Source organism: Poecilia latipinna, unplaced genomic scaffold, assembly GCF_001443285.1.
Source record: "Poecilia latipinna isolate Pla-1442-1.1 unplaced genomic scaffold, P_latipinna-1.0 Scaffold208, whole genome shotgun sequence".
NCBI classification, from domain to species: Eukaryota; Metazoa; Chordata; class Actinopteri; order Cyprinodontiformes; family Poeciliidae; genus Poecilia; species Poecilia latipinna.
This window is the reverse complement of record NW_015112824.1, coordinates 244,535-264,792: the sequence shown is the minus strand read 5'-3', so window position 1 is coordinate 264,792 and position 20,258 is coordinate 244,535. Positions and strand designations below refer to the sequence as shown.

The 20,258-nt window shown below is 43.1% G+C and overlaps 2 protein-coding genes across 7 annotated transcripts in view; one reads left to right on the top strand and one right to left on the bottom strand.

Moving 5' to 3' along the window:
- LOC106946820 (calmodulin-regulated spectrin-associated protein 3-like) overlaps window positions 1-13,245 on the top strand; it is a 24,109-nt gene extending 10,864 nt beyond the window's left edge. The window contains exons 4-19 of one of the 5 annotated variants that reach the window (XM_015031459.1): window positions 257-343; window positions 1,038-1,073; window positions 1,729-1,776; window positions 3,302-3,440; window positions 4,169-4,308; window positions 4,965-5,058; window positions 5,149-5,200; window positions 5,817-5,878; window positions 5,962-5,992; window positions 6,145-8,599; window positions 9,300-9,421; window positions 9,508-9,779; window positions 9,868-9,964; window positions 10,534-10,646; window positions 11,484-11,602; window positions 11,709-13,245. In XM_015031459.1, the coding sequence (XP_014886945.1) occupies window positions 257-343; window positions 1,038-1,073; window positions 1,729-1,776; window positions 3,302-3,440; window positions 4,169-4,308; window positions 4,965-5,058; window positions 5,149-5,200; window positions 5,817-5,878; window positions 5,962-5,992; window positions 6,145-8,599; window positions 9,300-9,421; window positions 9,508-9,779; window positions 9,868-9,964; window positions 10,534-10,646; window positions 11,484-11,602; window positions 11,709-12,044 (4,203 nt within the window). In that variant the 3' untranslated portion in view covers window positions 12,045-13,245. Of the gene's footprint in view, window positions 1-256; window positions 344-1,037; window positions 1,074-1,728; window positions 1,777-3,301; window positions 3,441-4,168; window positions 4,309-4,964; window positions 5,059-5,148; window positions 5,201-5,816; window positions 5,879-5,961; window positions 5,993-6,144; window positions 8,600-9,299; window positions 9,422-9,507; window positions 9,780-9,867; window positions 9,965-10,530; window positions 10,647-11,483; window positions 11,603-11,708 lie in introns of all 5 variants that reach the window. The other 4 variants (XM_015031462.1, XM_015031458.1, XM_015031460.1 and 1 more) reach the window with 4 other exon arrangements.
- A 748-nt stretch (window positions 13,246-13,993) lies between these two features.
- On the bottom strand, window positions 13,994-20,003 carry soul5l (heme-binding protein soul5, like). Of its 2 annotated transcripts, none has more exons than XM_015031464.1 (7): window positions 19,807-20,003; window positions 18,990-19,049; window positions 17,712-17,793; window positions 17,513-17,633; window positions 17,272-17,411; window positions 15,515-15,678; window positions 13,994-15,417 (listed from the first exon to the last, which is right to left on the bottom strand). In XM_015031464.1, the coding sequence occupies exons 1-7, from the start codon at window positions 19,986-19,988 to the stop codon at window positions 14,931-14,933; spliced, it is 1,236 nt and encodes a 411-aa protein (XP_014886950.1). In that variant the 5' UTR covers window positions 19,989-20,003; the 3' UTR covers window positions 13,994-14,930. The 2 variants fall into 2 exon arrangements, with proteins under 2 accessions (XP_014886950.1, XP_014886949.1); XM_015031463.1 differs by having other exon boundaries at window positions 19,768-19,883.
- Window positions 20,004-20,258: the final 255 nt, after the last annotated feature.

Sequence of the window (20,258 nt, the reverse complement as noted above, 5' to 3'; positions counted from 1 at the left end):
CTTTTAAAGTCCACATTATGAATTTATATCTCATACTTTAAAACTAGTTGATCATAAAAGCCCAACTGGTAACAGGTGTTGTGTAAGGAAGCCTGTAGTTGATGCTCTCATTGATTTTGCATTAATCCCTCATCCTCTGAAAGCACATGGCGACAGTGGAAAGGAATGTCAACAAATAGATGGATGGATTTAAAGAATGCTCTTCTTATTTTGGTAATAACTTTGTGTTTGTTTCTCATGTGTTTTGCACTTTCAGTTGAACCAGAAGTTAAGAGAAAACACAGAGGAAGAGGAGCTTCCCAAGTCACAAACATGCACCGATCTGCAGCCTGTTCAAGAATCGGTAAAAAACAAAAAAACAAAAAAAACAAAAGCATGTTCACAGATCAGTCGCATAATGCCTTCATTGGCCTTCCTCTGCTAACCTCAACCATCACCAAACACTGTTCTAACCACACTGTAGCTGCGTTTCCATTACAAATGTGTGCAAAACTTTGCAAATATTCCGCTAACATCGAAAAAAAACACAAATTCGCAATTGTGGTGTTTCCATTAAGTAAGAAAACGTAATTAAAATCACACCTGAATAAGTTTCTTCACGCAATAATAAGTCATTAAAAAAATACAGCGCCATCATTCTCCTGTCACTTCCTGTCGTTCACGGTTTGCGCAAACGGCAACATCCGGTTGTTGATCACGTGACTTGTGCGACTCGAAAAAAGACATTTTCGTTGCAGTTTTGCGAAAAGAAAAAAAATCGCTTAACCTAGTGCCAAAACTTATTAATTTTTTTTTTAATGCCGTGTTTTCATTAAGCAAATTCGTTTTTAAAACGTCAAATTGCGCAGTTGTATGGTCAATGGAAACGCAGCTTGGGTTGTCTAACAGCTAATGCCGGGCCAAAAACCATAACAAAAGCTCCTTACTATTGCTAATTGCTAACATTTAGCGACGATGCAGCTTCTAACAGCGGCTTCGGTCTGCTTGTGTCTTTTCTCCCCCTGTGCGCCTGTCTGTCTTTCTTTGCTTCCCGGCAGTGCCAGTCCAACCGCTGGTACTGGAAACTAGTCCCCGTAAGTGTCCTCCTCTCTTGTCCTGTTCGTGTCTCTGAAACTGTCTGTCTGCTGTGGCTGACCTTACTGTGCCTGCTGGAAATGTCGCACATATTTCTTATGTGTCCTCCTGGGAAATAGTTATTTTATTTTATTTTATTTTATTTTATTTGTGAAGGATCATTACAGTTAAAACATCCTCTGAGGAGTTAAAGGGAGCATTTGTTTGTGTTACGTGATTTGTAGGTGCTTTTTTGTTACAAACTGATGCTTGTAAATGTGTTTCTGATGTCTACGTTCAATCATCGGATTAAGTGAGTCGAGGGAGAGAATGGGGGTGTTGGAAAGAGAAGATGGAGGTGAAATATAAGTCGTCATGCCCTCTGAACTCTTCCACATTTGTCACATTACAAACCCTTAAATCATTTTTGCCTCAGCTTTATAAATATATCCCACTTTGTATTGGCCTCTGTCATTGGCCAAATGTGATTATGATGTGACAAAATGTGTAAAAGCTCAAAAGGTCTGAATACTTCCGCATGGCCCAGTACCTCTCTTCTTCTCTCCTCCTCCGCCTTCAGAGCAGAGCCATGTTGTGGTGTGGCGGTTTCCATAGTGACCGGCCCCCTTGTCATTTATGCCTGTTTCCCTCTCTCTGCCATCCCTCCCCATCCAGCATGCTATCGCTTTTTGTTTGAAGGAGTCGGGGAATAAGCCTCCTGTGGTAACGTATTACACCTCGCTCTTCTCTCACTCCCATCCGACTGACCCACCGATCCATCGCCACACCACTCACCTTTGACCCGACTGACTGACCTTTACGGTGGCCCTCAAGTGCAAACCACTTCAACAAACCACTAAGCACGCCTACACATTTAAAAACACAACCACATATTGAAAAACACAGCAACATTAACTACGCACAAGCACAAATTAAGAAAACAGAACGACATTAGCCAAACAGTAGAGACTGGACGATTCCACTTCTGTCTTTAGAACCGTAAAATAATCTTTGTTTAGATAGACGGAAAGTCAGTCACAGCGCTACGTTTTGCCCAAGCTGCGAAAAAGAACAAGGCTGAGTTTCATAGTACGTCCTGACTCAAAATATTCTTGGATACCTGTGGCTACGTTAGCATTCATATCTTCAACAAACGCACAAAACCCAGAATAACTTCTGGTCCTGAAGTTGAAAGTGGTGTCGTCCAATCAGAAGTTTCCTATTGGGACCTAGTTCCACTGTTTTGCTGATGTCGTTGTGTTTTGTAGTTTGTAATTTTGCTTAGTTCACTTTGTTTTTGAACTTGTAGTTGGGTTTAGCGAACCGTTGAAGTGGCCACCGTAGGATTCCGCACTAACAGCCTCTCCAACCCCGAGGTTGGGGATGGTTGGGATCTAAATCATCTGCTTTCAGCACTGCTCACTCCCACTCATGTGTTGGAAAGTCGTGCTAAAGGAGGCAGATCGTCGATGTTTGATGATGGAACATCTTCAACCTCCTCCAACAATGCGGCAGAAGTTACAGTCAATGCACTCAAAGTCATGCGACATCTTTTTCTTTCTGTTTGTCTTACCTGGACAATAAACCATCTAAGCAGTAACATTCACAGCTTTTTAATTTAATTTCAAAGACTATAAACTACCAGAAGCGGTCCAACTTTTCTGTTTTTGTTGCATGGATGCTGGATAGCACGTTTTTCACACACATTTTTCTAACCAAGGCTCTTTTCATGACCATTTCTTTTCACGATTGAGCTTTGCCCGGCAGCCATTTGGTTGGTGTATGTGTGTGTATGTTTGTATTTATCAAATGCGGCTTGTGCTTTGTTTGTGTGGGATTTTCTTCTAACTTCAAATTGCCTGGCTTCACAGTTTTAGTCATTGCTTTTGGTTTTCATGCGATGGAAGGCTTGCACTGGCTGGTTCATGTTTACAGGGTTCCTACCTTTAATTCCCACACGGCCGACATTCTAGGCTAAAGTATTTTTAACTCCGCACATTTTCAGAGTTCTCTACTTTCCTGGAAATAACTTTAAACAAATTCCAGACTCTCCCAGACTGTATGGGAACCCTGTACTTTATTTTGTTTGCTTCTTTTAAGCCTACTTCAAAGTTGTACTTGTATTTGTGCTCAACACAACTGTCTCCTGTCCTGTCTGAGCTCGTCTTTCTGTGTCTGTTGGGGGAGCTCTTCCTTTTTTAACTCCCTGTCTAAACATATTTTGCTGTCCTGTGTTGTTCTCCTCTAGATTCGCTATAGAAAGGACAAAGTGCAGTCCAAGCTGACTCCCACTTTCCCTTTGGTTTCTGGGGTCAAAGATCTGTCTAACGGCTGCGCCATAGCTGCTGTTCTACACTACTACTGCCCCAGCCTGCTACCTCTAGAGGGTACTAACAAGAACATACACTGCAGTTAAAAGTCTAACAAATCAAAAATAAGAGACTCAATCATGGTTTCTTGCAGTAACATAATCTTACAAGGAATGTTATATGAAAAGGAAAAAAATAACATGTTGGAAAATCTGCTTCTTTTGGCCAAACATCAAACTAAGAAAGATAGGAAAACATACCGTTCAACTAAAACTTATGTGTTTATAGAAGTCAAGCAATGACAACAGGAAAATAGATATTGGCCAACATCTGATAATGTACACACCGCAAAAAGACAAAATTATTTAAAGTATTATTGGTCTGAATTCTAGTGCAAAGGTCTTTGTTCACTTGAAATAAGACAAAATTAACTTACAGCAAGGTATAGAAACTTGTTTTAAGTCAATAATTCCTTAATGTTGACTAGTTCTGCTGGTAGATTATTCCACTTATTACATGGATGAAATGCCATGTTACATCTGCTAACTAGTACTTTTTCATCAGTATTAAAGACTTATTTACTTATAACAAGTTCCTATATCTAGCTGAAAAGTTACTTATTAGTTTTGTCTTATTTCAAGTGTACAGGGATATTTGCACTAGAAAGCAGACAAAATTTACTCTGTAAGTTTTTGTTTTTGTCAGAATAATAATGAAAAGGTTTAAAACGATTATAAATTCAACATAATACATGAATTACCACCATAAAGCACACCTTCATGTGTTCCTGTCTGCTCTGGTTCCAGATGTTTGTCTGAAGGACACCATGTCTGTGGCTGACAGCGTCTACAATCTGCAGCTGATCAAGGAGTTTTGTGAGAGCAACTTACAGAGCTGCTGCCACCTGGCTGTGGAGGACCTGCTTTACGCTCCACCAGCGCTGCATGTAGGCATACAGATCTTTCACAGTGATGACGATATTGCTAGATATCAAATATAAAGCACTCTGCAAAGATCTTGTGTCATCTGTGATTTCTAATTATTTTGTTGCTAAGCTAGCTCTCTTTTTGTTTCTATGCTAGTTTCTAAGCTAGCAATGCCAGACTTTCCTTTAATCATTTAAAGAGGTATTGCTGTCTTTCAAAATTTTCTAACTGTTTTCACATTTTGAACTTTGGGTGCCTTTCCACTTATTCCTAGCAGCTGGCTATTTCCTCATTTATCTATTAATAAATGAGGAAAGTGGACAAGTGGAGGGCTAAGTAGACATCAAAGTATAAAAAAAATCTAAAATGTTTGCACAGTGCTTTATAGATGGAAAGAGTGTAGATGTTCTCAAGTATATGTTTGTATTTACAAAAAGCCTCTTGGAGAACAACAGTCGGGTGAGATGTGGTCGACTTATAGCTTTTTAGACGCACCGGGACGGAGAAGAAATGATCACTTAGCGACCGCTAGTTAGCAATCAACATGAGACCTTAGCATAGGATTCAGTGGGAATGCTGTTTGTTGTGCTCTTTGGATAATGGCAATCAGCAGTATTTATCATTTAGCCCGACAGCATTGTAATAAATGGGAGTGTAACTATTTATTCCCCTGCAGCTGAATATGATGAGCTTTATAGCAGAGCTGCTGGAGTGGTTTGAGGTGAAGAAACCTGATTTTGTGAAGCCCATCCAACCCATTGACCTCACAGGTTAGTGCCTCCATCTCCCCTCGTTTGTTTTAATCATGGCTACGTGCGTTTCGGTAAGACTCACCCTGTATTTGTTTGTGTATCTTCTAGATGTCTCAGGATTACTTGACTGTACAAGTCCTGTCAGCGGGAACAGCAACAGGTACCAGCTTCCAGCTTCCTGTTAGACACACTTGATGCATTTGGTATTGGAAAACATTTCATTGCAAAATCATTTGCAATTGATAAAAACACATAGATGCGATTGTTACTCTAAAATGATGGAAAACTAGTAAATACAATTGAATTAGACATGCACTTCTGCTATGGTTTGCTGAGACGTCCATTGTTAAAATAAAAGCTGCAGTGAATGATGTTTTACCTCAAATGAGGGAATAAAAAGTCTGTTCAAGGTTCTTCGTGTTCTAATTCTCTCAAGACATTTCACGTGCGAACGTATAGCCGAGGCTTTGGACTTCTCACGTTTTGACATCCATTGCTGTCATTTGCATAGATAGATTCTACAAGGACATTTGGAGTAACCTGAAAAGAGAGTTTCGTAGATTTAGATTCAAATCTGAGGTGTGAGTGAAGTCTAATTTGTGCTAAAAGGGAGTCAATGTAAAGGGATTATATTAAACTTTTTTCTGTTTCAAGTTATTTAAGAGATGTTTATCATGTTTGCTTGCTATCAGTAAATTTGTCTGTTAAACGTAAACACTCAGAAATGCCAGAAGCTAAATAATCGGATGTCTCTAACTCTGTTATTTCTCTGGTAGTGGCTCTCCATCATTCATCTTCAAACAGCCTTTTGTGCCCATCTCCTCCCCAGTGTCTCCAGGTATGATAATCTACACTTTGCATCCCAGCAGCACTGTACACTTTCTTACACTTTCATTGATTGTGTTCAACGACCCTTTGCAGAAAACAAGAGCTGGACAAAGAAACAAATCAGGTACATAAACACGAAAGCTTTTTGTTTTAGTATTGTAAACGTGTCGTATTCGTATTTTAATTTCTTTACTCTTCTTATGTTGGCTTCTGTGGTTTCTGCTTCTCAAACGCTCATTGGCATCCATCTCTGTGTCATCACCCACCACTCTGCAGTCGTCCTCTGTCAGCAGTGACTTTCAGCATCCCATTCGGCCTGGACAGTGATGTTGACATTGTCATGGGAAACCCAATAGATTCTATCTTTCGCTCTGTCAGCACCGACAACCTCGCCACGGGCATCCCGGCTCTGAGCTCACCGGCAGCGGCAGCAGGGATGACTCGCGTCCCCTTCAGCCCTCCAGAGGACCTGAGCCACCTGGTCAGCGCCTCAGCCCCTTCACAGCGTTCCTCCTGGGTCCCCTATGCACAAACGGCACCTTTGGGAGAGCTGCCGACCATCGAGGAGGCCCGGCAGGTGGTTCACATACCCGGTGGCAAAGATAGGAAGAAGGGAAGACCGACTGAGAAGAGTGGACGAGATGGGTTTACAAGCCGGCCGGAGCCAAGGCTGTGCCCAGAGGGAGCTCCTGCAGGGTTTTTTCTGCACTCCCCTGAAGAGGACGGCCCCCTGCTCAGCAGCTCAGCTCCCTGTCGCTCTGGCGTCCAGTACCGACCGGTCAGAGGGGATGCTGGGAGTGCTGAAAGACAAGGTCGGAGAGAGAGATCAAGAAAGCACTCTGATATGTCGCGTGACGATGACTCTGTCTTGAGAGATGGCAGCATTGACTCATCCGAAGCATCGGATGACGCTCCGAGAAACGCCCCCGGGAATATTCGGCCATCTGCCGGCAGAGAGAGTCACAGCAACAGCAGCCCACGCATGACGAGCTTCGCTGAGCGCCGAGACAACAGACGGAGACACCCCGCCACTCCCGGGGAAGAGTTGACTTCTGCTCCGACCCCAACAACCCCAACCCCAGGCACTCCATACACTCCCTCCACACCAGTGTTCAGTCAGCAGGGGAGTCCGGGTCCCAGAGGGCCAGAGCCGGGCTCTGAAGCCTGGGAGCTGGGTGCCCGACTTGAAGAGAAGCGCAAAAATATCGAGGCCCAAAAGAGACGCATCGAAGCTATTTTTGCAAGGCACAGGCAGAGACTTGGAAAAAATGCTTTCCTTCAGCTGAAAAGAGAGCAAGGTGAGGGGGGAGTGGAGGGCGCAGAAGAGGATGGCTTGACCCTTGAGGAGCGTCTGACTCGAATGGAGGAGCAACTGAAACAGGAGGAGGAGAAGGAGACGGAGAAAGACAAGCCGCCCGTTTCCAACCCTCCTCGTTTGGAGAAACAGGTCACCTTCTCTGTGGACAGTAAGAAAGCAGGTGAGAAAGAAAAAGGAGCAGAGATGGGAGAAAAAAAAGGCACAGAGAAAGGAGGGGAGGGTGTCATCGTGGAATACAATGAGGTGGTGCAGAAGTTGAGTGAAGCCCTGCAGTCTCTCCAAAAAGACATGCAGAAACTTACGGAACAGCAGCAGCAGCTCATGAGCAACCAAAGACCGAGGAATACGCCCAAAACCACCCCACGAAGTAGCTCCAAAACTCCTCCTCACACACCAACAAAGACGCCACCAAGAACACCAACCAGGACTCCCTCCAGGAGCACCACTAAGGCCTGGGTGATCCCTGCTGCTTCTAACACCCCATCTGCCTCCTCCCCATCCCGCCGCTCCCACCTTCCTTCCTCCTCCGCCTCTCCCAAAGCGATCATCTCCAGCTCATGCCCAGCTCCTCGAACCAAGCTCCACTCCTCCTCCTCTCCTCGCAGCCCCAAACACAGCACCCGTCCCCACCACCACCAGCCCCACCCACGGCCCTCTGAACTCAAGTTCCCTCCGCTCAACCGCGTTTTGATGCCAACCCAGAACGTGGACACCATCCCGCACCTGCGCCGTGTCTCTCCCAGCAAGTGTCAAGTCCAGACATCGTCTTCCTTCCGCATCGGTGGACCTCGGACCCCTCAGGAGCCTCCTCAGCCCACTCAGCAGCCTCCGCCGCCTCCTCCTGATGAGAACACCTCAGACACGGGCTCGAGTGAGACGCCCACCCAGTTCAGCCTGGAGCTGGAGCAGGAGGACTCAGAGTCCGTTGGAGCACTGCCGGTCTTGCCTCAGTTCAGACAAGAGAGGTCGAGGGCCGCTGGAGGCAGCAGCTCCGGCGCTCCTTCTGAGTGCTCGTTTGAGAGCGACACACTGTCCCTTTCTGCTGCGTTCAGCGCAGGAGGTGAAGGAGAAAGAGACAACGGTCCTAGGCAGCCCTGCAGCCTGATTGAGGTGTCCCTGTCATCTGTGAGAGGGCCAGAAGGGGGCAGCGATGAACCAACTGATGAGGGCCAGGAGTTTTCCTCTGATTCCATGAGTGACCACACAGAATCTGCTGCGGAGGCTGCAAGAGAACCAGTTCCTCAACAGCAAGACGCAACAAACCTACTTAATCGAGCTGCAGAGGGCAGCGATGGGCCAGAAGTACAAACAGAACCAGCAGAGGAGCGCAGTGGATTCACCGAGGCAGCAGAACCAGGTGGGGAGAAGAAAGAAGAAGACGGGACAAGAGGAGGAGTCGGGTTCTTCTTTAAGGTTAGTGTTTAAAATGCTGCACAGCAACAAAATCACAGCAGTTCAGCATATCTGAAAGCTCAGGAACAAATGTAGTTTTCTAAAACTCTCTGCTTTTCATTGTTTCCCTGAGTCCCTGTTTACTCGCTACATGTACAGAGTTTGTTTAGGTATTTTCCAAGCATAAATAAGAACAGAAAAACAAAACATAGAATTTGTAGTTCCCTATTTCATAAAGCATATGATAGGCCAACGCAGACTGATTCATAACTATAAGGTGGAAGGAAAATTAAACTTGATTTTCAACGTTTTGTTTTACAAATAAAACTCTGAAAAGATACTTTTAACTAAAATCCAGTGCAACCAACCAGTGACTAATTTAATCTCAATATAAAGAAAGCTATTTAATTCAATTCAGTTATTTTTATATATCACCATTTCACAATAAATGTTGCCTCGAGGCACTTTGCAAAAAAAAGTCATTTCAGTTCAATCAACACAAGCATTCCAGTTGATGCTAATTATCAAAGTGTGCATTGAGCTCAATAAATTATTAAAACTACAAAGTACTTCTCATTGCAGACAGTTGTAAATGGCTTTTTAAAGGAGTACTGTTGTGATGCTGTGCAGAAAGCAGGGAGCAGGAAAGAGCAGGAGCTTCTTAAAGAGAGAGGCCCAGTTTGGCAGTTACATGGATGATGGTGCATTTGTGTGTTTGCAGGAGGATGTTCACAGTGAAGGGGAGATGGCTCAGCGGAGAGCTCTGCTGCTAGAAAGACAACAGAAGAGGACAGAGGAGCTGAAACGGAGGAGACAATGGCATGAGCAGGAGAGAGAAAACAGGTGGACCGTCTGCAGACTTTCTGTTATTTAAATACTTCAAGTCAAGCCGCTAACGTAACGTAAACCTTCTTCCTTCTGGTCCTCAGACCAGCATCCTCTGAAAGAAGAGCGGCGTCGCCCTCCAACACCTCGCCGTCCCCCACTCCTCCTGCCACCCCAGCACGCCGTGACGACTTCACGCGAGGGGAGTACGAGCGGCGGCAGCAGCTGAGAATCATGGAGGACCTGGATAAAGTTCTGAAGCAGAAAACGACCAACCACCCGGGTCGAACGGCCACAAAGAAAACCCGCTCACGGCCTCGCAGCATGACCCGGGAGGAAACCAAGCTGTCTCTGAGTCCGGCCAAAGGAGCTGCTGGTAAAATAAGAAAGAAGAAGAAGGAGAAAAAAAATGAAGTAGCGGCATGTATCAATCGTTAGAACTGACTGAACTTTTGTTTCCTCAGGTTCTCAGCTGACAAAGGTCTACTCACACTCCTCGCTAAACCTTGCAGCTACAGACGAGCCTGGAAACAGCAACGACTCCACGAAGAAAGCCCAGAGGTACGACGTCGTGTCAGACTGTGTCTTTTCCTCAAAATAAGACCCAATGTTCCAACGTCAATATTTCAAGCAAAAAAAAATAAAAAATAGAAATGTTGATTTTTCATCGTTTTTGTTACTCAAACTGAAGAGATTTGGTCATGGAATGTTATTGGACAGGAAATTTGCATATAATTTCTGCCAACAGGGTCACAAACTATCACAACTTGAAAAATCTTGGCTAAGAACATCTCTGCAATTTACTGTAAAAAATTATTCAAAAACAAAGTACATATAATGTATTTTGAACTTTTTCAGCTCAAAACTTTCCACGTTTTTTCAAGAAAGTCCCTGCATTTTTTTCTGTAAATTTACTCCTCCTCTTTTTTCTATCAACAATGGCCCCAACACATAACTTACAATACTGCTGTAAACACATCGGATTTAGCAAAACGCTACTTTCCATATTCAATAAAGAGGGAAGATTTGCAGCTGAGGCCCCCCGTCCCCGGGTCTCGTTCCTCCAGATGAATCGGGTCGTGTAATGAGACAAAGGCTCAGTGTTGTGCTGTTTGTGTTCCCTCCAGCAGCCGTGTTGATTCACCTTCACGATGTGTGACCCCAAGCAGACCCATAAATCAGAACGGAGACAAAGACTGGGAGTCTGGCTCCAACGGGACCTCGCCTGCCCCAGAATACACAGGTACAGCAGTAAACGGTGCAGACGTGTGTTCAGTGTTGTAAGGAATATTAGCACCATGTCAGAGTCTCCTGCTGGTAAATGTGAATCACTTTTCCTTCCAAGGAAACAATTCCTCTCATTTATATTGATCAGTTCTTTTGTTGGATAAATCAGAGATAAAGTAGATGTCACCTAAAGATGTTGATAAAGTCGTCTACTTTTCCCATCTGAATGTAAATCTATAAAATAATAAATTGACATGACGTCAGTTGTTGAGGCTGGCGGTAAAGTACAAACAAAATACTCCTACTGATAAGAAGAAAAAAGAAAAACTGTAGATAGATCTTAGTGAGCGAAGGAGAAAGTAAAAGGTGGAAACATCACGTGTTTGAATGCCGTAATTTTCAGTTTTTGGTCATGGAGCTTTAGCTGAAGTTCAAGCTGGAAGACTCCGCCCCCTCCGTTCACCCATCGACGTCATGCTCATCCCCGTCCTCAGCCTGGACCTCACCCTGCACGTTCAATCAGCAATCAGGCTCTGCATAAAAGGATCCACACCCAAACCGTCAGACGCTTCCCAGCTGCGTTCAACCCACCACCTCCCCATCTCCACCCTCATCCTTCGGTTCTCCAGGATGGAACCCTTCCTGACCACCACCACCAGTGTCGGGCCCCGGGGGAGAGCATCCCTAATCAGTTATCGGGATGTTCATCGAGTTCACATCAAATCTCAGCTCAAATCAGCTGCCGGGGCCCGAGCGCCAAAGAACCGTTATTCATTGCTGTCATTAAATCTTTTAATTGTTCCTTGTTCTCCGTCTGAGTCTTTCCAGATTGAAATGGCTTTCTATTTTGCAGGTCCAAAACTCTTTAAAGAGCCAAGCTTCAAGTCTAATAAGTTCATTATTCACAACGCTTTGTCGCGCTGCTGCCTGGCCGGAAAGGTGAACGAGTCACAGAAAAACAAGATAGTCGAGGTGGGGGGTTTAATTTCTTCTTCTTTTTAATTTACAGAAACTCTTCTGATGGTGTGTAAAAATCATAATTAAAGACGTAAATTTCTTCACTCTGCTGCTCCTCCAGGAAATGGAGAAGAGCTCCGCCAACCACTTCCTCATTCTCTTCCGTGACTCCAACTGTCAGTTCAGGGGCGTTTACACCATGAACCCCGACACCCAGGAGCTGGTGCGGCTGGCGGGCGTGGGGCCGCGCTACGTCAGCTCTGGCCAGGTGGAGTCCATCTTCAAATACAGCTCCGACAGGAAGCAGTTCAGCTCCATCCCATCAAAAACCATGGGGATGAGCGTCGACGCCTTCACCATCCCCAGCCAGCTGTGGCAGGGCGGCGGCGGCGGCGGAGCAGGAGGCGGCAGCAGCAGGAGGGCTAGCGTCACCAAGAAGGTGGCCGTCTCCAAGTGAGGATGGCTGTACTTAGATTATTACAGTGAAAAAGCTATTCGGATATTTATGTGAACACAGATGGATCCTCGTGTGTTAAATTTTTTTAAGTACAAAAAAAATAAACTTCTATTCCCTTTACATCTTTAAAAATGTCCACTGTGCAAATATAGCAGAACAGAAACATATTCTAAAGGAGGAAGTGGAGCATTTCTTTTAAAAAAGGTTGCTGATTTACTCAATTTATACCCATTAATTGTTTGAAGTTCAAACTTGAGCTTTTCTGTTGAAAGAAAATCCAACACTTTTTGATTTGCACATAAAAAAAAAAAAAAAAAAAAAACTTTTGGATAGTTCCTGTTTCTCTTGGCCTCTGAAAATGCCTTTGAAGACAAATCGACTGACTGAACTTTTGATTTTTTATTTATTTATTTACTTATTTTTTTACTTTGATGTTAACTCTCCCAGTACCTGTTGCCATGTGGATGAAAGCACATTAAATAGCCATAAACAAGTGACGCAGAGATGAAGGAGGATGCCGTTCGGATGTTATTTATTTCTGGCAGTTTTCATAACTGCAGCATGAATGGTTCTTTACTCTATGTGGTGAAACGATATCACAATGTAAGCTTGTGATTTAATGAAACTTACCATGTGTGAGCATTAGATGCTGATCTAAAAAAATGTTTTTGTACAGTAAACTTTCAGCATAATACCGAATGATGTGTGAGAGGAACCTGGACTGTCGTGCTCTCAGGTGGAGATGAGTGCTGATAGCCGACAAATAAATACAAACTTGGATCTGAGTCGATTACTTAATTCAATTTTTTTTATTTCAGAAATGTGCATGATGCATTTTGAACACTACAATAAATCTCAAAAGGAGAAACCAAAACTGAGTCTGAGTAAAAGAAAGCTAGCTACGTCGCTTGAATTATTCGTGTAATTTTTAAAAGTTTGAATATTGCATTAAAGTGCAGTAATTCCTCCCAGTCACCTGATTATGGTGGCTGACGGACAAAAACCTAAAATTTAGTATCTCAGAAAATTAGAATACTGTGGAAAAAGGACATTAATGGAAACTCATGGTGTCACACCCTAATCAGCTAATTAACTCAAAACAACTGCAAAGGTTTCACTCAGCCTTTAAAATGTCTCTGATCGGCTAAACAGCCACTGTCTTTTCATTAAATGTTCACACAACGTTATTTTCTCCAAATGTTGTAAAAAACCGAATTTCGTAACTGCTGTGTGTTTTCATTAACTTAGAAACGCAATTAAAATTACACTTGAATAAGGCTGTTCACGCGATAAGTCATTAAAAAACATGCGCCATCATCCTCCTACCACTTCCTGTCGTCTTCTTCGTCTTTCAGGCACGTAGCAACATCCGGTGCTAATCACATGACTTGCAGGCAAATAAGTGTTTATCGTTGCAGTTTTACGAAATAAACTAACTTCGATACAGCTGAAAAACCACATTTGAGTGTGTTGACATCTATACTTTTCATTAGCTTGATATTTAGACTTAAAGGATCCGTTTTTGATTGGTCCAAAATAATGTTCTAATTTTCTGACACCGAATTTGAGGTTTTCTTTCCTTACCTGTAGTCATTAAAAATACAAAAAAAATAAAAGCTTGAAATATTTTTACTTCAATTGTAAATGGCCTGAAGTAGCTTCTAAGCTAGCATGAATTTCCTTCTAGCAGAGCCAGAGGCATTGAATCTGTATGCTAAAGTATATTAAGCTAGTAGTTGCTGAAGTTTTGCCCACATTTATTTGCCATTCTCTCCTTCCACACATTTAATAACGTCACACTGCATTCACACTTAAAGTGCCTACACTTACAGCTAACTAATCATTCGTACGTCACTACAGCCCTCCTGAAGCTTCTTGTTTTCAGATTGTCGGGAAAAATCGAGGCCAATTGAGTGAAGTTGAGATGTGTAACTGATTCAAGTCAATAATTCATAAGTGTGTACCATTTTATTGCAGCTTCCTCAGTAGATTTACCACGTAGCTCTGAGATGCATTGCAACCGAATGATTATTTTTTAAGTTACATACATACATTTTATTGCATTGGTTTGATGCAGCGTGTTTCTCTGGGATCTTTGGTGCAGTTTTAAAGAACATAATTACACTTTTTTTAGAGACATTTTTCAAGAACAATGCCAGTTTAATGAAAGCAGAAAGATTTGTTAAATGGTTTTATTTCAAGCAGAGTGAAGTGAATAATACTTCTCTGTGGGAAAGACAGATTAACTTGTGTTGGAGTTGTTTTAACCATGCTCAGTTTTAAAGAAAAAACTAAGCATTTATGTAGCCCCAGCTACGTTTAGTGCTTTAAGTAGGACTGCTTACTTCACTTGCACTTTTAGATGGCTCTTTCCTTCCCTGGAAGCTAAATTAAATAATAAAATGCAGGAAAAAATGCTAAAATGTTATTACTTTGTTCTTAAGTTAACACTTTAGTGTGATTATTTGTGCAGCAAAGATCCCGTTGAAAGCACACGCTGGTTTTACAATGACTGCACTGATATGTCGCCACACTTACAGCAGAAGAAGAAAGTCGGCGATGGAGCTGAGCAGAAAGTCAAACTTCTTCACATCAAGACAGTTCACTTTCTACAGACGTAACGGTCTACTGTAGTTAATCCCTGCATTGTGTTTATCAGATTAAAGCAGATTTAAGTCCTAACAGTTAAATCTGATTAATATAGTTTAACCTCACATCTACCTGTAATGCAGCAGTTAGGTAACTTGGGAGTGACACAGTGAACAGATACTCTGGGTGGAGCAGGAACAAAGCTGTGGTAAAATGAGAGCAGATTGCATATTAGAGAAATAAACAACCAAAGAGTGCATCTCTTCTGTATATCTAACATCGAAAGCTTCAGTGTTGCTAATGGGCGTCGTCTGGTTGGACCTCGGTGCCAGCGTTAGCCTGTGTGTCCACGGAGCTACTGGTCGTGAAGTTCCACGCGCCGGCCTCGCGCTCCAGCTCCAGTGAAGGGCTGGCGGAGGCCGGGACCGAGGCGTTGGCCACCGTCGGGTCCTCTGCCATGAGGGCGGAGGACGGAGGGTGACTGAACGCGGCCTCGGTGTGAGGCTCGGATGAGTTGCTCGCCGGGGTTTCGGACGGGAGGATGGCCGAGGGGTCGGAGGGCAGCAGGGAGGAAGAGGAGGAGTTAAAGGTGGTGTTTGAGGACAGGTTGGACGGAGGGAGGTAGGGCGAGTCGGACAGCATCTCTGACGGCGAGTCCGTGAGCAAGTGGGTCGGCGTGGGCCGGGGAGTGTGTGCGGGAGTGGGCTCCCGTGGGTCTGTGCACACCGGTTCCCCTTCGGCCACGTACCACACCTCGTTATGCCGGTTCAGCAGCTTCAAGGGACTGCAGAAACACAGGGGAGAGGAAAACAGGAGTATGTCGGAAAGCTTAAAGACAGAAACTGCTGGGACAAACGGGACGGAAGCAACACGCGTCCTACCTGTCGTAACCGACTCCATAGTGGTAGGTGTGGTTGTAGGAGGCGTGAACTCGCTCCAGCTCTTTGGTCAGCAGGTGGGAGTGAAGCCTGGAGGTGACCGACAGCATCCAGCCTCCGTAGCTCCTCACATACACATCCATGTCCGGCATCGCCGTAAAATACACCTGGGCACCCAGAGCGAGGAAAACACCAGTGAGCAGCAAAAACTGCAACCAACCCGCAGCGGTGAGACCTTTGGTCTTCCATGTACGATGGCGTATTAGGGCCAGAAAAAAAAGACAGAATTTCCACCAGAAAAAACTTCAGATATTGTCTAGAAAAACAAGAGAATCTCTGAGTTTGAAAAGCCCAAAATTTGCTAGAACTAAAACTTTGAGGTTAATCTCAGAAATTTTCTAGAAAAACTTGAACATTTTTGAGTTTGAAAAGTCAGAAAATCATGTGACGATTCTAATGAAATGTCATTGGCTGCCAGTGCATTTCAACATATTGGGATCTCTTTATGGACTGATTCCAATCTACATCTCTGGATTAGGGCCTTGAGGTCCACGGATCAAGACCTACAATATAAATAAAGTATTACTGACTTGCACATAAAAACAGATTTAAAACAGCAACGGCAGCAAAAGGAAGTTCTATAATGTATTTAATTGGAGGGGCTGAACAAATATTTATGCCACTCTTTTTAAGATTTTTACTTGTAAAACCTATTAACCACTTTCTATCCACTTAAAAATAATCAACTGCTTTGTGCACAAAAGCCCAATAAAAGCCAAATGTCCTGAATGAAAATGTGAATATTTTTTTAAAGGGGTATTACGTATTTTCTAGCCACAAAGTTTCATTTTATAGCACAATTAAGTAACTATGTTACCTTCAGTTGCTATATATGTATCAAATCTGATGTAAGAGAAATGTAACTTTGTAACTTAACGCCTTGAAATTGGGGCCTCCATCTCTTTAAGAAGCTCCTGTTCTTTCTGAAGCTCCGCCTTCAGGAAGTCATCACAACATCAATACTCTATTAACCCTTTAACAATGATTTTTACCAGTGCTGGACTGAGAAGTAGCTTGTATAAGACGTATAGGGCTTTTGTCGATAGACAAAAAAAGGAGTAAATTTCAGCCAAAAAAAACTAAGAAATTATGAGAATAATCTGGGAATTTTTCTAGAAAAAACAAGGACATTTCTGAGCTCCAAAACTCCAAAATTTGCAAGAAAAAAAACTCTGATATTTTGAGATTAATCTCAGAAATTTCCACATTTCTTTCTAGAAAATTTTTGAGATTAATCTCAAAATGTCAGAGTTTTTGTCAGAAACATTCTGGTCCTTTTTTTCCTATCTACTATGACCCTGAAAGGTCGTCGTACTCTCATAAAGAGCTCAGCAGGTGTGCTTCCACCAGGTGTTTGCACAGCTGACTGGTCGCCACGGGAGATTCAAGGATTTCTCAAACATGCATGAAAGAATCAACAACACTCCAGGATGAAGCAATCACATTATAGCATGATGTAAAGCTCTAAAAACGTTCCCTTTCAGGTGCCACGTTTACTCCCATTATTCCTCTTCCTCTGAGTGAAAGCTGCTCTGCTGTCAAGCTCAGTTTTCTGCTTCGGTGCTTCCTATTGATCTCTAAGTAAAACGCCCTGATCGAATTCTGCACTGCCCTTCAAAGCGCCGCAGAGTTTAACCTTCAAACCGACAATCACAAAGGAAACCGCATCCTTCTGCAGTCCCAGCTTCCTGCACGCTCACCTTGTCGTTGGTGGGCGCGGGCGGTTTGTCCTGATAGGCCGCCGGCAGCGGGAAGTTGAGTGTGTAGACGGCCGGCTCCCAGAGCTTGGTTTCCTCTGGGACCTTCACCAGTACCGGGGCGGTCATCTCCATCTTCAAGCCTAAACCGGGAAACCCCCACACAACCACAGAAAGAAAAATAAATAAATCAAATAAAACAGTGTCTACGTGCTCAGTTGCACTCTTCCTCTCGTGTTCTCACCTTCATCGTTAGCTCCGTTGATGTACTGGAAGAGTCTCCTGAAAGCCATGGCTGCTCCCACTCCCATGAAGTAGGCTTCGGCATCTGTCGACACCCAGCGAGTGGGGGTAAGGTGTCGCACCTGAACACACACACACAAATGTGAGGAGAGGGGGAAAAAAAGTTGTGTTTTAGCTTCTTGTTGGAGGTTCAGACTCACTTCATACTCGTCCGTTTTGCAGACCAGTTCATATTCCAGACATTCCTTAGACTCAGTGCAGAAGCTGGTGTTGGTGCTTGGTCTGCAACATAGAGGGGGGGGGGGGGCCAAGCATTTACAGTCACAGTGTTTTAGAATTTTATTGTGATATTTTGTGGTGCTACTGTGATAACGAAAAAAAATGTATAAATTACTTTCTTTTTAAAAATTGTGACTGCTTGACATCAAACAGAAATAGTTCTCTAGAAAAACATTCCAGTCTAAAATCGCCTTCTTCAAGACAACAGTGAGTTAAAGAAGTGTGACTTATAAAAACTACACAGTAATGGTATTTAATCATATTTTTAAATGTACTCATCTTTACTGATGCTCTCATGGAACAGTGGAGTAAACATTAAATATAACTTCTCTCATAACACTGTCTGTTTGGTTTTCTATTTAACATTAATTGGAATTCATCAAGGCAACGATAAATTAAAATTCTGATCATGATAAATTTTTCACGATAAACGATATGATAAACGCCCTAATTTACAGTCGGAATCAATAAATTAGAACATAAGCCCGATGAGTCGAAAGTGCCTTTTGAAAATAGCCTTTAAGTAGATATTAAACATATTTCATTGCCAGTATAGTGCTGGGAACCATATTTGTGCTAAATCTGTTCAGCTGATTTTCCTCTTAAATACACATTTGTGAATTATTATAAATTGTTATACTGTAAACACGTGTCCACTTAATAAAATCCACATGGAGCCGGGCATGTAGAATGCTTCAGGAAGTCTGTCAGTCCATGGAACTTTGCGGCTAAAGGGAAATAAAACGTGTCCAGTCTGGATTGTACAAAACTGTGTTAGTGTTTAACTTTATCAAAATCAAACACGTAAACAAAGTGACAATTCATACACTTTTGACACTTTTAGACCATGACTCAGCACTAACTTTTTTGTATTTTTAGCCCCAAATATAACCCTAACAGTTGTGAGTCTTTTTCTATCACAGCTTTTCCTTCCACTGAACTTTCCATTAATATGCTTGGATGCACCACTCTGAGAACAGTGTCACTTTTAGAACAAAATTACTGAAATAATTTAGTGTTTTAATTAAACATTGATCGATTTTGATTGATTTGAGCTGCATCTGTAAAATCTCAAAGAAAGTCCCTAGGTGGACCGTTTTACGAGATTTTCCCCAGCATTGGTTTAGAGTTCAGGTTGAAATTATGACTGATCGTGATCTATGTTGTGTTTGCACTAATAACTGAAGCCATCAACTTACCCCACGCTGCTTTCAATGGAAACCACCAGGGACAAAATAGCTACGGCAATGAAGAAAGCCCTGGAAAAAGAGCACATAAAGACGTTTCTTCATATAAACAATCTGTTTTTTCTTGTTTGTTTGGCTCAGGCCACGTTGAAAAAAGCTTTAAAGAAGTAGCTGCAAATGTTCCACACAGCGTTCAGAAAGTGGAAAAGCAAAGAAAACATGGCGGAGAAAACAAAGATGTAAAACTAAAAAAAAAAAAGTCAAATGAGGAGGAGGAGAGAGGAAGGTGTCTGTCAGGTAAGACGCTGTTGCTGCTGCTGCAGTCAGGACTGGGTTTCATCACTGCAGAGATGAAACTGGACACGTGTTCCTGCTGCTGCTGCTGCTGCTGCACCGAGGAGAGAGGGAGAGAAATCTGCTGCATCATCAGTCTGCTCTGCAAACCAAAGGCGTTTTAAGGTCAGGAAGGAGCAGCGAGCATAAGGACTCCATCTTCCTTACCCGAGTATGTTTGGAACCAGCAAAGAATGCCAGGAGCTTTAAAATGTATAGTAATAATAATAAGTAAGGTCTCTAAATATGACTGAAGCACCAACGCACCGTTTCAGATAATGCATACACGCGTGCGCTGCTTAAGAAGAAGAAAAAAATAAATGACGCAAACCTCAACTTTACCTGCACGTCAAGCCGGTAAAGGGAATTCAACAACATTAGAAATCAAATGTACCTTACTGAGGAGTTTAGAAAAAAATAAAGTATTTCAATCTCCTGATATGTTGTAAATACTTACATTGTGACTGTCCTGTGTGTGTGTGTAGCTATTTCCCACCTGCATAGAGAGCGCAGTGCGGAGGGCTGATGGAGACTGCAGTGTGTTGCACCCGGACAGGAGCTGGAGGATTTAATGCAGACGGAGAGGGAGGGGCCCGGGGCCCGCCTACAGCACACAGGGAGGAGGAGACTGGCCACCGGAGGCTCACTGGGGGTTTCTAATCTCTCACCATTAAACATGAAAACATCAATCAGTTGGGTTCCAATAACTTCATAGCTGCGTTTCCATGACAAACGTCGTGTGCAAATTTTTGTCAATACTCTGCCAATGTCGGAAAAAAACAAACACAAATAAAAACAAGTTCGCAATTGCCGTGTTTCCATTAAAAAATGAAATTAAAATAAAACCATTGGTGAATACGCTTGTTGATGTGATAAGTCAACAAAAATCATGGCAGCAGTGGCTGGGATAAAGCTTGTGGCCGTCAGATAAAACTTGAGAGAGCTACT

Bases quoted from the DNA above. Each gene is read 5' to 3' on its own strand.
- soul5l (XM_015031464.1), bottom strand. From the start codon at position 19,988: ATGTTTAATGGTGAGAGATTAGAAACCCCCAGTGAGCCTCCGGTGGCC. The intron at 17,634-17,711 runs GTGAGTCTGAAC...GTGTGTGTTCAG, and splicing joins GCAAAACGGACGAGTATGAA to GTGCGACACCTTACCCCCAC. The intron at 15,679-17,271 runs GTGAGCGTGCAG...CTGGGTGCCCAG, and splicing joins CCGCGCCCACCAACGACAAG to GTGTATTTTACGGCGATGCC.